Here is a 17,615-nt window from a genome sequence, read left to right on the forward strand (position 1 = left end):
CCATGGGGGAAGCCCTTGAGACATATTCCAGAACTGCTGGGAACTGGGGAGCTGCAGCTGCAGAGGTGGGCTGGGGCAGGCCTAGGGCCTCTTAAAAATTGCAAAGGAAAGTGGACTTCGTCCTGGAGTACCGGTGATGGGAAGGGGAACCAGTGACAGGCATTAAGCGTTTAACCAAGAGAAAGGAAGATGAGAAATGCTTTGGTGTGGGGGATAAGGGGCACTGAGCTAGACAAGAGGGAGATGAGTTTGGACTATTACACAAGAAGGCTGGAAATAAAAGCAAGACCTGACTACTGCCCACCACATGGAAGGTGCGCAGTCAGGTGGTACGTGAACCTGACACAGAGGATTGGTGGTCTGCATCCTGCAACCTCTGCCTTGTCTTTTCTAGAAAACTTGAGCAAGGCATTTGACTTTCACTCCTCTGAATTGCAGGAGATGCCTCTGTCAGATAAAAACATCCATTTGTTTAGCCTCTCACCTAGTTGTTGGGAGGAGATAATGGTTATCAAAGCACTTTAGATAGTGTAAAATACTTGGTGATTCACTGTATCTTTTAAGCGAAGGTTTCGAGAGCTCAATGCTACAGGAAGATCAGAGATGAACCAGACCAGGGGACTTCTTGAAGTCAAGGACTGTCCTTTATTTATCTGGGTATCCCCAGCATCTCTCCAGAGCTTGCTGCATAGTAAGCGTTTAATCCACAGTAGTTGGTTAAATGGAGGACCTGGGTATAGGCAGTCAAGCCATCCTTTAGAGGCCTCCATGGGGTTTAACCTTCGACCCCTTTATTATTTATAATATCTGGGCTTTTCTGCAGATATTCCTTTTATGGGCTGTGTGTTTTGACCTTTGTATCCAGAGCTTCAAACTATTTCTATGATGCCTAGCTGAGACCCACCAGGCAGAGCACAAGCCTCTACCTGGCCCTAGCCTTACTCCTGCGTCCTCCTTATGCTCAAGGTCTGTGAGTGCATGCTGTCAGTGAGAGTGCTAATGACCAGTCAGTCCAGGGGCCTAGTGACTAAGCAGTCCCCGCAGCCTGAGAACCTGCAACTTGGCTTTAATGAATCTTCCTGTTTCCCTGGCAGGCTCCTGTTAACTCCCTCTCCATCCTCAAGGCTGCCTGCCCGGGTGGCACTCCCTGTCTCTGTCTTTATGGCCCCTGGGTAAAGATGCTAAGTAAATACAGAGGGAGGTTTATCAAGGTTGAAATCTAGCCTATATAATTAATCTGTTTGAAGCTTCCCACCTCCCTAATTATTGTTAAAATGGATGGGCCCATTCAGCTGGGCATAGCTACTTCCCCCCATCATTTTCAGAGTTCCCAAGGGGGTGGAGAGATGAGCTGGAACCCAGCCCCACTGGATTGCAGGAAGGAGTCCCCTAGCTCAATGGCCTGATTCTAGGAACCCATAAGAGAGGAAATGCTCCATCTCCCTTAACCCCAGCCTGTGCGGGCAGAGCTGCCTGGAGGAAAGGGGTGACAGTCTCCAGATCTATGAAATGAAAGGATTGAAAAAATGATCTGGGACTTATCTGGTGCTGACACTGCATGTCTCTGCTCTGTGGTGTGACTCTGGGCTCAGCCCAGCAGCCCCAGAGTAGTCTGGGAGGACCCTAAGGCCGATCCCTCTCCACCTTCTTCTTTCTCTCTCCTTTTTCTCTATTTGAACATGGGGATCCCTAAGTCCTGGGTAGATGTTTACGCAGCGGGGGGCCGTCCCTTCCCAAGCTGCCTAGGGAGATAAAAGTCCAGGGACAAACAGAGGCTTGGGCCATACTTCCTGTACTTACTACAGGTCTGATCTTAGCTCATCCTAGGCTCAAATCTGATCCCCAGAGGCTGGAGCTAGGAACTGAGATGGGGTGGCCAGGGCTGCCTGTCTCCCCCTCTGGGATACACTGGGTAGGAATCAATATGCAGGTAGGCCCTTCCACATCTGTGAGTTGGTTGAACAGGCAGGTTCAACCAACTGTGGATCAAAAATAAATAAATAAATTTTTTGGAGGTACCAAGAGGCTTGAGGGAATACCCAGAGCAGGGACTGAACCACAGCTATGAAAATGCAAACACTAATCACTAGACCACCAGCGAAAGTCACTCATGTCGTGGTCATGGACTGTAGCCTGCCAGGTTCCTCTGTACATGGGATTTCCCAGGCAACAGTACTAGAGTGGGTAGCCATTTCCTTCTCCAGGGGATCTTCCTGACCCAAGGATCAAACCCTAGTCTCCTGTATTGCAGGCAGATTCTTCACCGTCTGAGCCACCAGGGAAGTCCAGACCACCAGGGAAATCCAGAGAACTCTTCTATATATATATATATATTTAAAATATTCCAGAAACTTCCAAAAAGCATAACTTGAATTTGCTGCACTGGCAACTACTTACATAGTATTTACATTGTATTTATAACTATTTAACAACATTTACTTTGTATTTGCAATTATTTTCACAACATTTATTTTGTACTTGCAATTATTTTCACAACATTTACTTTGTATTTAGAACTCTACATAGCATTCACATTGTACTAGGAATTATTGGTAATCTAGAGATGATTTGGAGAAGGCAATGGCACCCCACTCCAGCACTCTTGCCTGGAAAATCCCATGGACGGAGGAGCCTGGTGGGCTGCAGTCCATGGGGTCGCTAAGAGTCGGACACGACTGAGCGAGTTCTCTTTTCACTTTCATGCATTGGAGAAGGAAATGGCAACCCAGTCCAGTGTTCTTGCCTGGAGAATCCCAGGGACGGGGGAGCCTGGTGGGCTGCCATCTATGGGGTTGCACAGAGTCAGACACGACTGAAGTGACTTAGCAGCAGCAGCAGCAGCAGAGATGATTTAAAGTATAGGACAGGAATGAGTATTCCCAGCAGTCCAGTGGTTAGGACTCCGAGCTCTCACTGCCAGGGGCCTGAATTGGATCCCAGTTAGGGGAACTAAGGTCCCCCAAGCTGAATGGTGCTGATCTCGGTGAGGCACCAGTGAGCTGTGGTGTGAAGTGAGATTTAATTCCCTTCCCAGGTATTAAATCTGGGTAGCCCAAATCAAAACCAAGAATCTTAGTGACCAGACCAGCAAGGGCTAGGAGCTAGAAGCTAATTTTCCCTGGATCCTTGCCCCCAATGAAAAACACATTTATCATGGAGGCGGAAACTGTAAATGCAGGTACAATTTATTATTATAAACATAGCACAACAACAAGTGGGAGAGCACTTGGAGAAACGGTTTGTTCAGTTGAGATAGGAGCAAGGCAGAGACGCACAGAGGGAAAGGAAGTGTGTGGGTATTCCCCCCAGTGAGGGGGAACAGCAAAGTAAAGAGGCAGTGAGGTCACATTTGTAGAGGTCAGTTCTTCTGAGTCTGTCTTCCTTCAGGCCAATTATCTGGTTTCTTTTCCCACACCTGACCTATCCTGGGACCCTCCCCTGGGGTGCACATGCACCCCTCAGCCAAGTTGGGTCTTGAAGTGAAGGCTTCTGGGAGGAGCAAGACTCAAGATGGCCTGGCGTTATCCCTTGACTTTTGACCCACAAGGAGCCTCTTTTGCGCATGTGTAGTGTCTCCCTTGTCCTAAAAGAGGAGGGCCTGGACATCCCTTAATCCTTTACTCAGATAGGGTTCTGCCCCTCCTTTGTCCTTACCATGACTATTACCTGAAGTTGTTTACTAGTGACAAACACTGGCTCTTTACTCTGTTTCTGTTATTATTTCCATTTGGGAGGACAAACAGGAGGCTGATTGTAAATGCCTTAACTGGAGCCCACCTATCTCTTGTCTCAGAGAATGCAAACAAGAGGTTAGTTGTAAATGCCTAACCTGGAGCCCGTCTATCTCCTACATCGGTGTGGCCAAGAATAAATAGATAAATCCAGCATAAGGGGAAGTGAAAAAGCAAAAGTTGCTCAGTCGTGTCTGACTCTTTGCGACACCATGACTCAGCCTGCCAGGCTTCTCTCCATGGCAAGAATACTGGCGTGAGTGGCCATTCCCTCCAGGGGATCTTCTCAACCCAGGGATCAAATCTGAGTCTCCTGTATTGCAGGCAGATTCTTTACTATCTGAGTCACCAGGGGAAGTCCACAGTCTACAATGTGCAAGAACTATGGCTTTTTTGTTTTGTTTTGTTTTAGCCTCACCACAGGGCTTGAGGGATTAGTTTCTCAATCAGGGATCAAACCTGGGGTCCCAGCAGTGGAACTGCAGAATGGTGGCTCAGAGGGTAAAGCCTCTGCCTAAAATGTGGGAGACCCGGGTTCGATCCCTGGGTTGGGAAAATTCCCTGGAGAAGGAAACGGCAACCCACTCCAGTATTCTTGCCTGGAAAATCCTATGGACTGAGAAGCCTGGTAGGCTACAGTCCATGGGGTCGCAAAGAGTCGGACATGACTGAGTGACTTCACTTTCACTTTCAACCACTGGACCACTAGGAAATTCCCAATACTATGTCATTTTATATCAGGGACTTGAGTAACCTCATATTTGGTATCTGCAGAGGAGGCGGGGTGGGGGGAGATGGAGTTTGGGGGAGTGTCCTGGAACCAATCCCCTGTGTATGACTATATGTGACTTGGTCTATCTCCATCCCTGATTCTTTCTCTATGTGACCTTGAATAAGTTACTTACCTTTTCTCAGTGCCAACTTCTGTGGGAGAAGCATCGTGAGAAAAGAGGAGAAAGTCCCAGGTTTGTGAAATCAAGCTCAGATACCACTGAGTCTGTTAAACTACTTTTCAGTCCTGATAGCTGGAAGGAGTCACTCCCCCTCACCCCTCACCCCAGAGTTCTGCAAATATTTCCTTCAGTGTACTTTATTAGTTGGGGTCCACTTGTTTCTCCCCCAGTGATTGCTCTTGGATATTGTCAGGACTCATGGGATTTGTTGTTGTTGTTTCTTTGCTAAGTCACATCCAACTCTTTTGTGCCTCTATGGACTGTAGCCCACCAGGCTCCTCTGTCAATGAGATTCTCCGGGCAAGAATACTGGAGTGGGTTGCCATTCCCTTCTCCGGGGGATCTTCTCTACCTGGGGATCGAACCCGTGTCTCTTGCATTGGCAGGTGAATTCTTTACCACTGAGGCATCTGGGAAGCCCACTCATGGAGTTCACAAAGCACTATAATCCAACTCAAAATGGCTTTTAAAAGTGTGCTCCAAATTGGAGGAGGCTAAGAAAAAAATAACTAAATGCAGTGAGACCCCAGATGGGATTCTGGTACAGAAAAAAGACCCTAGGGGAACACCTAATGAAATTCAAATAAAGTTTATGGTTTAGTTAATAGCCATGTCAGTTTAGTTCAGTCGCTCAGTCATGTCCGACTCTGTGACCCCATGGACCACAGCATACCAGGCCTCCCTGTCCATCACCAACTCCTGGAGCTTACCCAAACTCATGGCCATTGAATGGGTGATGTCATACAACTATCTCATCCTTTGTCATCCCCTTCTCCTCCTGCCCTAAATCTTTCCCAGCATCAGGGTCTTTTCAAATGAGTCAACTCATTGCATCAGATGGCCAAAGTATTGGAATTTCAGCTTCAACATCAGTCCTTCCAATGAACATTCAGGATGGATCTCCTTTAGGATGGACTGGTTGGATCTCCTTGCAGTCCAGGGGATGCTCAAGAGTCTTCTCCAACACCACAGTTCAAAAGCATCAATTCTTTGGTGCTCAGCTTTCTTTATAGTCCAACTCTCACATCCACACATGACTACTGGAAAAACCATAGCCTTGATTAGACAGACCTTTGTTGGCAAAGTAATGACTCTGCTTTTTAATATGCTGTCTAGGTTGACCATAACTTTTCTTCCAAGGAGTAAGCGTCTTTTAATTTCATGGCTTGCAGTCACCATTTGCAGTGATTTTGGAGCCCGAAAAAATAAAGTCAGCCACTGTTTCCCCATCTATTTGCCATGAAGTAATGGGACTGGATGCCATGATCTTCATTTTCTGATTGTTGAGCTTTAAGCCAACTTTTTCACTCTCCTCTTTCACTTTCATCAAGAGGCTTTTTAGTTCCTCTTCACTTTCTGCCATAAGGGTGGTGTCATCTGCATATCTGAGGTGATTGATATTTCTCCAGGCAATCTTGATTCCAGCTTGTGCTTCTTCCAGCCCAGCGTTTCTCACGATGTACTCTGCATATAAGTTAAATAAGCAGGGTGACAATACACAGCCTTGACGTACTCCTTTCTCTATTTGAAACCAGTCTGTTGTTCCATGTCCAGTTCTAATTGTTGCTTTCTGACCTGCATACAGATTTCTCAAGAGGCAGGTCAGGTGGTCTGGTATTCCCATCTCTTTCAGAATTTTCCACAGTTTATTGTGATCCACACAGTCAAAGGCTATGGCATAGTCAATAAAGCAGAAATAGATTTTTTTTTTTTCTGGAATTCTCTTGCTTTTTCGATGATCCGGTAGATGTTGGCAATTTGATCTCTGGTTCCTCTGCTTTTTCTAAAAGCAGCTTGAACATCTGGAATTTCATGGTTCACATAATGCCATGTACCAATGTTAATTTCTTGGTTTGGATAATTGCACTATGATAAAAGAAGATGTTAACATTAGAAGCTGGGTGAGAGACATAGAGGAAATCTGTATCATTATTGCAACTTTTCTCTATGTCTAAAATTAGGTTAAAATAAAAAGTATAAAAACCTACAAATTAATGCTGATCATTTAAAAACAAAAGTGGGAGAGGAGCTTATTGGTTTATATAGCTGAAGAGGGCACTAGTATATGGGTTGCAGGCACAGCCGGGTCCAGGCAACTTAATTGTCAGGAATTGTCCAACAACAAGGTTCCTACTGTATAGCAGAGGGAACTACATTCAATATTATGTGATAAACCATAATGGAAAAGAATAGGCAAGGTAAAAAAAAATATATATATATATATACACACACACACACATATATTTCAATCACTTTGCTGTATAGCAGAAATTAATACAACATTGTAAATCAAATGTATTTCAATAAAATTTCTTACAAGGTAGAATTAAACACTCATGACAAAAAAAAAATAAAGGAGTTCTCTGTCTCTCTCTTTTTAATTTTCGGCTGCATGATACGTGGAATGGCATGCAGGACCTTAATTCCTTCTACCAGGGATCAGACCCTCACCCCCTGCATTGAAGTGCAGAGTCTTAAACACTGGACTGCCGGAGAAGTCCCTGTCTCCGTCTCTCTTGGTTTTACTTTTTTGTGGAGCCTCATGCTTGGGTAGCTCCATCCCTGAGGCAAATGGCCAGTCTTCCAGGATGATGTTCTGCCATTTTAGCCACCTAAGAATGTGTCCTGCAGTAGTCCTGTTTGTTTCCCTGCTGTATCCCTAACACCTAACTTGTGTGTTAAATGAAAGGTAACAGTATGGGTTACCTTTCCATAGCCGATGGGTTCTCATCGGCTTAGAGTTGCATGCCCACCTCTAACCCAATTAGTGTGACCTAGGTCACATGGGTGGGGATAGTCCCCGCCCCCAACACGTGCATTAACATGCCTGCATGCTAAGTTGCTACAGACGTGTCTTAACTCTTTGCAACTCCATGGACTGTAGCCCCCCAGGGTCCTCTGTCCTAGGGATTCTCCAGGCAAGAAGACTGGAGTGGGTTCCCATTTTCTTCTCCAGGGGAACTTCCTAACCCAGGGATCCAACCCTCTCTCTGTCTCTCCTGCATTGGCAGGCAAGTTCTTTACCACTAGAACCACCAGGAAGCCCATGGACTAACAAGGGAGAAGGTACTGTTATCAGAAGAAAGGTTGCAGGCAAAATGCATATGGCCTCTGCATCCTTAGACCTCAGAGCTGGTGCTTTTGCTCCAGGAGCCATCAACAACACAGGCCTACGCTGAAGATGTGTGGGCCTGAAGGTGCTGAGTGTGCTGAGCTCCCAAATGGCAGTCCCAGGACAGCTCTCAGGAGCGGAGGATAAGATTAGGGCTCTTCTCTGGGACACTGGGCTTCTCATAGCTGCATCATATGGGGATGGGTGTCAGGGAAGGAGAACCAGCATTGCCAAAGATATCCAGAAGCCCAGGATTGCTTCTGGGCCAGAACAATGGGCAATTCCAGGCATAAAACCCTTCTGATCTACCCCTGCCAACCCTAGCCAGGAGCCTCTGATCTAAGGTCTTGCTTGTTCCCTTGGGTTGGGGTGGTATGGAGAGAAACCAGGCTAGCCTGAGCTTCAGGACATCTCAGATGAGAGCCTTGTGCCTTATGTGAGGGTTATCAGGGACTCAGGAGTCTCAGCTCCCAGTCTCACCACCATCCCCCTACTCCACTGGCTAACTCCCAAACCATTCTGTCTCCTCCACAGCCCTTCCACAGACCTGCCCAATCAGGTGGTGGGGGGTGGGGTGGAGTGCCCATAGAAAAAAGTTTGACTTCTGTGTTTTTCAGGTATTTTATTAAGAATAAGGCATATGACAGTCACCCCTAAAGCACAGGGCTCTATTTCTGTAGGTGAGTGAATACACTCTGAAAAGCATTGGATTAAAAAGCGCAGCCAACAGAGAACTTGGAGCAGGATCCCTCTGCCGTGCTTGTGGGGCTCCTGCCAGGTGTTTCTGAAGCCTTACAGGTCCGCTACTCAAGGCTGGCCGCTCAGCGAGACTGCTTAGAGAATCCTGGCTCCCCACAAAGAGGAGGTGCTGCTCCACACCTTCTTGACCTCCTTTTGCTCCATCAGGGGGACCTGTAGTCTGCTGCATGTTTTGGGGAAGGGCTACCCCATTTCAGCCCCGGACTGGTCCCCCAAATTGCAGGCCATTGTGAGCGGGGACAGGGGCACAAAACCTCAGGCTGTATTGCCCACAGGTCCCAGGCTGGCTTCCAGAATGGGGAGGGGTCCCCACCTGCAGCTCCTGGCTGCAACTAGGGCCCCTGAGTGTCTGTGTCAACACACCCCTCCCCCAATGGGATTCGTGCAGCAAAGAGGGGAGAGGTGGGGGGGTGCAGGGAGAGGGAAGGCAATATCCTTTCTAGTCACCCAAACTTGTCAGAGGCTCGAGGAGGGGGGTCTCTCCTTTGGCAGGGTGGGTCCCCCAGGCTAGAAGAGTGGGAGGGCCAGAAGCTGAGGGCAAGGCTGGGGAGTTCCCCGCCACTGAGGCCAAGGGCAGATCACTGATTCCCAGTCTTATTCATTTTATTTGGCGCCCTGGGGGTTCTGGAGGAGGAAAGCTTCTCATCTATTATTTCCAGGAGAGGGATGGGGAGGGGGCATTTCTGTTAAAATTGGAACCCTGTATTTGCTTTGGACCTTCCCCCAGCTTGCTGAGTGGAGGGGGGAGGGATGGGTGCGTTATTTCCTTTCCCAGGCACCCCCACACCTCAGCTGAGAGTCAGTGAGTCAGCCACCCCAGCACTCCAAGACCTTTAATGGGGGCGGGGGGCAGGGATCTCCAAGTAGCTCAGGAACAAGAGTCATCTCTACTGCTGGAAGAGCAGCAGCATGGGACGCGCTGATGCATCACCTGGGGAGAGGCGGGCAGGCCACCAGGGAGGATGGTGGGGGTGGGGGTGTTGTGGTGGCCCCCAGCCGGGCTCCCTGGGCACAGAGGAAGGAAGGAGGAAGAGGGCTATTGCTATAGAGCCGGGGGAGGCCAGCTGGGTGGAGCTATGGCTTTTAGCGGGTGGGCGGGTGGATAGAGTACTTCCCCATCTCTGTAGAAGAACTGACATCACAAAGTCACCCAGTTCACCCCGAAAGTATGGTTGTGGAAGATGAGGGTTTGGGTGGGTGCCTCCAGAAAGACCCCCTTTCCCTCCTCCTTCCCAGGGTCCTAGGCCCCTTCAAGTGAGCACAGCCCCGAGCAGAGAGAGAGGCCTCCTCAGACATGTTCTGAAAAGGAAGGCAGCAGGTCAAGGGTCAAGGGGTCGTGAGTCACCCACACCTAAGGGGAGACAGAGGGCAGAGGTCCAACCACAGAGGCTGGGGAGCGGAGAGGTGGGAGCAGGCAGAGGAAGGACTCTAGGCCACTCCCGAGGCCCTTTAGACTGGACAGCACTGCCCGTCCCCAGGGCTCCCCAGTGGCGGACACAGACCAGGCCTGCTTATTGCTCAGTGGTCTCAGCAGTCCTGAGCTGGGAGGGGGCTGCACGTTTGTATGCTCACCGGTGTCCTGCTCCCTCTAACGTATACAGTGAAAGGGGGTGTAACTGGGAATCTTTCCCCTTTTTTTCATGGGGCCGTGATGGGAAAAGGGTTCATCACCCCCTGGAGACCTCCCAGACCTCTGGGCAACAAGCAGAAGTCTCAGCCCCAGGCAGAGGATCAGGACCTGCTGGGATGGGGCATCGTGAGTGAGGTCAAGGCCTCTTGCTGCCCCATGTCCTACATTGGTGGCCCCTGGAAGACCTCACAGGCACTTCGGACTTGATGCACGACCAACAAAAGAGGGATGGCACGAGACGACAGGGTTCTAGGGATTTGTCGTTCCAGGCTGGACTCAGGTGCGAGCAATGAACCGGACTGGAGCTGCACTTCCCGCCTTTGGTCGTGAGGGGGAGCTGGGGAGAAGCGCGTTAGGAGGTGGGGCAGCAGTCTTCTCGTCTGCCACTGCCTAACCTAGACAAAGGGCACTGAACACCCGGCCGCTGTCAGGTCTGATAGGATGCGGGCAGTCCTGGCGAGGGCGAGGCCGGGGTCTAACCTGCGTTCCCCTCATCCCCCCGCCCACCGCCCCCAGCACACTCAAACTTATATCAACAGCTGCCACTTCCAAGAAGCAGGGCCCCTCTTCCTGCCTCTGGGTGCAACCAGCTAATTAGGAAGCTGGGCAAAATTAGCACCAATAAACAGGACTAGGGAAACTCCCAGGGCAGCCTTCAGGTTCCCAGCTACCTCCTGAAAACAGTTTTTAACCTTCCATCAGCCCGACTCTGGCGTGTCCTTGGCGTCTACATACCCGGGAAGAACTGAGAATTGGAGACAGTTTTCTGCCACCAAACCCATTCTGTAATCTTCTCTAAGGGTCTATGGGTGCTAATTTCCAGAAGTTCAAACTTCCTTAGGTCCACACTCCCCCCACCAGAGGCTGTGGGGGAGGCGTCTTCTAAAGTGTTCCGTGCTAACCTGTAGGGATCTATTAGCAGGTTGGTGGGGGCGGGGGGATGTGAGGGAGAAGGTCCAGCCTCTTAGCCCCCAGCCCGAACCGCCCCTCGGAGGCAGGCTGGGAGGGAAGGGCGGCCGTGCAGGTCTGGGGGAGGCCGCAGCGGGGAGCTGGAAGGCCTAAGGATGCTAAGGGCCACTCTGGTTCCTTTCCGTAGGCCAGCCCGGCCTCCCCGCTACGGCCAAACGATTGTCACTTTCCTGGGTCAGGGCGTGACTCCCGCCCCATCCCCTCCCAGTGGCAGGGTGGGGACCAGATGAGGATCGGTACTGTGAGTCCTCTCCAAGGAAAAAAAAGTGCCTTCGCTGGGCCCGGCGGAGGAGCTCTCCGGCGGGAGAGGAGAGCTCAAAGCTGCGGCGACAGCTCAAAGCCTCGGGAAATACAAAAGGCGGGGGCGGCTGGGACGCGCGGGGGAGCAGGGGCCACCTCCGCCCGCTCCCGGGGGGAGGGACTGGCTCTCTCGGCCCCAGGGACCCGCCCCTACCCTATCCGCCCTGGCCCGAGCCGAGTCAAACCCGGGCCAGCCTTTTCCGGCTCCCCGCCCGCCCGCCCCGCGCCTACTCCGGGTCCGCGGGCGCACTGGGCGGGCGGGGCGCGGCTGGCGAGCCGGCTTGGTCCGGGGGTTCCTGGGGAGGCAGCTGGCGCGGGCTGCGGCCGCCGGGCCGCTGGGGCCTCCGGGCGTAGAGGAAGAGAGCGGGGTCGGGCATGGCATCGAGGTCTTCCGGGACGCCGGCCGCACGCTCCCAGGCGGCCCAGTCCCGGCCGGGGCCCTTGGCGGCGGCCTCGGCGGCGGGCGGGCGGCGGGCCCGCTGTGTGCGCCGGCGGGTCCGGGGCTCGGCGGTGGCGGCGGCGCCGGGCCCCGGGCGCGGAGTCTGCAGTTTCTGGCGCGCCGCATGCAGCTGGCAGGAGAGGTAGGCGGCCGCCTCGGTGTGCTTCTGCAGCTCCGTGCTCAGCACGGTGGCTCGGTGGCTGCGGCGACGCAGCTCCTCCAGGAAGCGGCGCTCCTCGGCGCGCAGGCTGCAGCGCAGCGCCGACACCAGCGCCTCGCGCTGCGCCACCTCCCGCCGCAGCTCCGCGTTGGCGGCTGCTCGCTCCGCTAGCTGCGACTCCAGCGCGCGGCACTTGCTCTCCAGTTCCCGGGACGCCAGCTCTGGGCAGGGGAGAGGGAGGGGAGAGTGAGGGTCTCCGCCTGGCCGGACCTGCGCCGCTCACCAATCGTCGGAGCGGAGCCCCGCACCTCCCCGACTGCAGGCCCCGCAGCGCTCGGGCTCACTCTTTCGCCTGCCTTTTTCCTCCTCCCAGCTCTTGCCGCCTGCTTGGCCGAGCCTCTAACTCTTCCGCGCGGCCCTTAAGAGCAAACCCTTCCCAGACCAATTATTCACTCCACAATTTGTTGAGCCCTGACTCTGTGCGTCGTGTTGAGGATTGCGGATAGGGTGGTTAACAGTTCCTCACGAAGCTCTCAGTAAGCACAGGGGGAGATGTACGGTACGCAATCACAACAGAGTGTGTAGGTGCATGTGTGACGCCTGCCAACACCACGACTGTCACAGGAGACTGTGACCTAATCGGAGAAGGCTGCTCAGCAGAGAAAAGGCGAGGCTAGGATCTGACAGATGAATGGGGATTAAGTAGTGAACAGAGAAGAGAAGGATGCTTCCCACGGAAGGAAGGGCTTGTGTAAAAGCCCTGTGGCAGGAGAGACACACAGGAACAAGGGACTGAAAGAACTGGGAGTGAGCGGAAAAGGGGAATCAGTGTGCTGTGAACCTTGCTTCCTTCATAAAAGTGAAAAGTGAAGTCGCTCAGTCGTGTCCGACTCTTTGCGACCCCATAGGCTGTAGCCTATCAGGCTCCTCTGTCCATGGGATTTTCCAGGCAAGAGTGCTGGAGTGGATTGTCATTTCCTTCTCCAAGGGATCTTCCCGACCCAGGAATCGAACCCGGGTCTCCCCCATTGCAGGCAGACGCTTTACTGTCTGAGCCACCAGGGAAGCCCTTTTAGGGGTTTATTGCTTGTCTTTGCCCACTGCACTCGGTTTCAAGCCTGGCTATACACTGGAAACATCCAGAAAGCTTTATTTATTAATTTTGATCTTTGAAGCTGTAGCTTGTGAGATTTTAGTTCCCTGACCAGGGATCCAACCTGGGCCCTTGGCAGTGAGAGCACAGAGTCCTAACCACTGTTCCAGCAGGGAATTCCCTAGAGAGTTTTAAAAAACAGTTTCCTGGGCCCTAACAAATTAGGACTGAATCAGACTCTCCCCGGGTTGGACCAGCACACTGATGCTTCTTAATCTTTCCTGGTGATTCTAATACGCCCCCAGGGTTGAGGACTCCTGCCTCCTGAATCATAAGCTCCATCTCAGCCAGGACCATATCCCAAGACTGGCACACGTGAGTGAGTATGGGGATATCAGTAGCCGAAAGGTGACCAAGGGAAGGTAAAATATGACTCTAAAGGGGATAGGAAAATCCCCAAGTGATTTTCATAGAAAATGAGAACAAAGAAAAATAATTCTTAGGCCCAGTGAGAGAGAGGATAAAAACCAGGACACTGGGGACTCTTCCCTGGTGGTCCAGTGGGTAAGACTCTTTCGCCCCTAATGCAGGGGGCCTGGGTTCAATCCCTGTTCATGGAACTAGATCCTGCATGCTGCAACTTAAAAAAAAAAAAAGTCTTGCATGCCACTAACACCTGGTGCTGCCAAATAAATAATATTTATTAAAAAAATAAAAGAGCAACAACCCAAGGCACAGGGGTCCAGATGATCCCAAAAGCCATTTCAGAGGGAGAACAGTAGGTAGAGTAAAAGCTACTGCTATGAGTGCGTGCTCAGTCGTGTCCGACTCCTTGCGACCCCATGGACTGTAGTCTGCCAGGCTTCTCTGTCCATGGGATTTTCCAGGCAAGAATACTGGAGTGGGTTGTCATTTCCTTCTCCAGGGGATCTTCCCAACACAAGGATCAAACCTGTGTCTCTTACGTCTCCTGAACTGGCAGGCAGATTCTTTACCCCGAGCCACCTGGGAGGCCCCAAAGCAACAGCTGTCACACAATTGTTCTTTCCTGATATCTGGGGATCCGCCTCCCCTTCCTCCAAGCACTATGCACCAAGAGGGTGCCCACAACTGCCACTTATAGTGGGCAGAATTAGCTCAATTTCATAAGTATTTAGATCTTTATGCATGAACATGCAGGTAATTTGTAGGGCTTCTAACATTTTACTTTAACCTTCCAGCCTTTCCTGTGCCTAACTCTTGGTCATGTAGCTGTTGATCTATAAGGAGCACATTCACATGGCAAAAAGTCCATTCTTAAAACCCTTCTGGCCAAAGAAATACTACTTTTGTGGTTCATTTTAAATCAAGCATTTACTGAGTCCCTCTCCATATCAGGTAATGTGCTTGTACTGGAAGGCAATGGGTAACACCCAATCCTAGTTTTCAGAGATCATATAACCTGGGGATTAAGATGCAGTCCCTCCCATTTGAAAAAATTAATTGTGGCAAAAAACCAAATAGCTAAGTTTACCATCTCAACCATTTTTAACTGTATGTTAAAAATGGTTAAGGATGTGTATGCTTGATCGATCAGTCATGTCTGAATTCTTTGGGACCCCATGGACTGTAGCCTGTCAGGCTTCTCTGTCCATGGGATTTTTCAGGCAAGAATACTGGGGTGAGTTGCCATTTCCTTTTCCATTTTTAGCTCTAAAGTACTATTAATATACTCACATTGTTGTGCAACAGATCTCTAGAATTTTTTCTTCTTGCAAAACTGAAACTCTACACTCACTGAATGCTATCTCCCCATACTACTCCCCATTTTATGGATGAAGTGATAATCTATAAACACCTTAGTGGAACTGCTACACTCACAATAAGTCCTGTTTCTGTAAAATGAAGAATTTGCTAATGTGCACGTGTCTCTTTTCTCCTCCTCTAGACTAAGTTCCTTGAAGTCAAAGACCTCCTATCGCCATCATGTTGAATCTTCACATTCAGCATCTTGGCGAGTGTGAACACTGACCGTGAGAATCACTTGCACAAGGATGGGAAGATTGGGGAGGTGGGTCACAAAGGAATGAAGTCAGGCACGTGCACTTCCTGGAAAGCATCTCCTTCCTGCTTTCACTTTCCCAGTTTGGATGGAGACAGGGATGCCCTGCATGTACAGTGGCGCTGGTTGCTCACTGCACAAGGTCACCCAGCTGAGTGGGCATATGAGGCTATCCCCAGGTCTCGACTGGGCACGGAGAAGGCGTGGGTCCTAAGTGGTGGGGAAATGGTGGCCAGTTGTTCTCTTACCTTGCTGGTGCGATTGGGCCTCTCTCACCTCCAGGTCATGGGTCAGTTCTGGGGGGCAGAGATAAGAAAAGGCAGTTGTGTGTATGTTAGAAACAGAGAGAGAGTATGTGTGTGAGATTAAGACTCACAACCCAGTAAAATTGAAAATAAGGATGCTCAGAAACCATCTAAACCACCCCCACACCCATTTTAATGCAGTCCAGGGGGAAAGAGATGAAAGAGAGGTATCAGAGGCACAACCTGAACCTGATCTGCCTGATTCTAAGTCCAGAGATCTTTCCAATATAAGTTCTGTGTCCTGAATTTGGGGATTAGTTCAACCCTTGTGGGACGGAGGCTTGCTTTTGGGGCTGGTGGTGGGGGGAGTATTTGCTCCTTTCCAGAGGTGATGTACAAATATTTAACATGCCAACCAATCAGAGCCATTCTGGCGGACCCCTGCTGTGCAGGGCATAGACCTTTCAGTGTCTATTGGTGGGTCTGGGTAGGGTCTGACTTAGCATAGTTGGTAAAGAATCCTCCTGCAACGCAGGAAGACTCTAGTTCGATCCCTGGGTCAGGACGATCCCCTGCAGAAGGAAATGGCAACCTACTCCAGTATTCTTGCCTGGGAAATCCCATGGACAGAGGAGCCTGGCGGGCTACAGTCCACGGAGTGCAAAGAGTCAGACCCACCAATTCAAACAAAACAAGAGATTTTTCACCTCCCACTATGGTGGTGGTTTGGTTAGTCTGGGAAGGCTGGAGTGTCCTGGGTGGGCTGCCTGGGGACACTAAAAGGGGATTCAGGGTGGTGGCTATTTACCAATAGGACATGTGTGTTTCAATGGTTTCACAGCCAGTACTGCTGTGCCCAGGTTCTTTTCTAAACACAAGCCCTGCCCTTTCTAGGTCCTGGTTTTGCCACATTCCATGGAGGAGGGAGAGGAGCTTCAAGGACAGAGCCACCTAGTGAAGCAAAGGCACCTGGTGCTGAGGGCATACGGGGGGGGCAGGGAGCAGCCAAGGGGCCCCCCAAGGGCACTAGTGCAGGAGCAGTCTCCTCCTCCGCCTGTCCCCAGTCCCCATCCCTTTGAGACCTGCCCCTCAGCCAGCTGAGTCTGATTGTTTTTCCAGCCCGCTCCCCACTCCACTCCATCCCAACTCCATCAGGGCTCAAGGGCTGGGAGAAGGGCAGGAGGGAGCCCAGGAGGGGCAGCTGCCTATGACAGAGGGCACCTCTCAGGGGCACCTGCGTGTACCTGCAGGGACGCAGTCTGTGCCCAAAGGGAGAAGGTGTGAAGGTGGGGGTGGGGGAAGGTAGCAGATCCCCGGGTCCACTGTCTGGCAGTACCAACAGAAAGAGACTCACCTTGTGGGCCTTCCACCCGCCCCTCCTCGCTGCCCTCACCAGGCTCTTCTAGATACCAAGGGCATTACCGGAGGTGCCTTCCCTGGGGAGGCCAGCTGTTTCCAGGAGACAGAGAGCCTGGAGTGCCTGGGCCTTTTGGTGTGACCAGAGCCTGAACCTCCCCCAGGGCTTCCTGGGGCCAACCTGGCCCCTCCTCCAAGGCCCTGGGATGTAAACCCAGTGGGGCCCTGGACTAGGTTTGGGGAGTAGCCCAAGGGACTCTGGCTCTGTCACTAACTGCCTGTGGGCTTGTTTCTCCTTAGCCTTTAACCACCAGAGTTGGAGGAGGGGAGACAGAATCCCAGCTGGGCTCCACTCCCTCATCCATCAGATCTCCCTGCTTCTCTTCCAGCCAGAGTCCCGGTGGTTTAGATGAGTATCCATGAGGGCACCGGCTTCCTAGGCGGCGCTAGTGGTAAAGAACCCGCCTGCCAATGCAGGTGATGCAGGAGATGCGGGTTCGATCCCTGGGTCGGGAAGATCCCCTGGAGGAGGGCATGGCAACCCACTCCAGTATTCTTGCCTGGAGAATCCCATGGACAGAGGAGCCTGGTGGGCTACAGTCTCTGGGGTCACAAAGAGTCAGACACGACTGAAGCGACTTAGCAGGCACACACACTGTGAGGTCAGACGCACTGTGTGACCGCAGGCCAGTGACACCTCTCTGTGCCTCCGTCTTCTCACCTATGAAAGTGAAAGTGTTCGTCGCTCAGTGGTGTCTGACTTTTTGCGAGCCCATGGACTGCAGCCTCCAGGCTCCTCTGTCCATGGGATTCTCCAGGCAAGAATA

At 51.4% G+C, this 17,615-nt stretch overlaps 1 protein-coding gene across 1 annotated transcript in view; it reads right to left on the minus strand.

The window, feature by feature from the left end:
• Window positions 8,404–17,615, minus strand: part of LOC106503194 (microtubule cross-linking factor 1) — a 33,382-nt gene continuing 24,170 nt past the window's right edge. Inside the window, exons 4-5 of the mRNA XM_018063991.1 lie at window positions 15,436–15,483; window positions 8,404–12,274 (exon numbers count right to left, since the gene is read on the minus strand). Coding sequence (XP_017919480.1) covers window positions 11,682–12,274; window positions 15,436–15,483 — 641 coding nt within the window. The 3' untranslated portion in view covers window positions 8,404–11,681. The remainder of the gene's footprint in view (window positions 12,275–15,435; window positions 15,484–17,615) is intronic.

Source organism: Capra hircus, chromosome 19 (genome assembly GCF_001704415.2).
Source record: "Capra hircus breed San Clemente chromosome 19, ASM170441v1, whole genome shotgun sequence".
NCBI lineage: Eukaryota > Metazoa > Chordata > Mammalia > Artiodactyla > Bovidae > Capra > Capra hircus.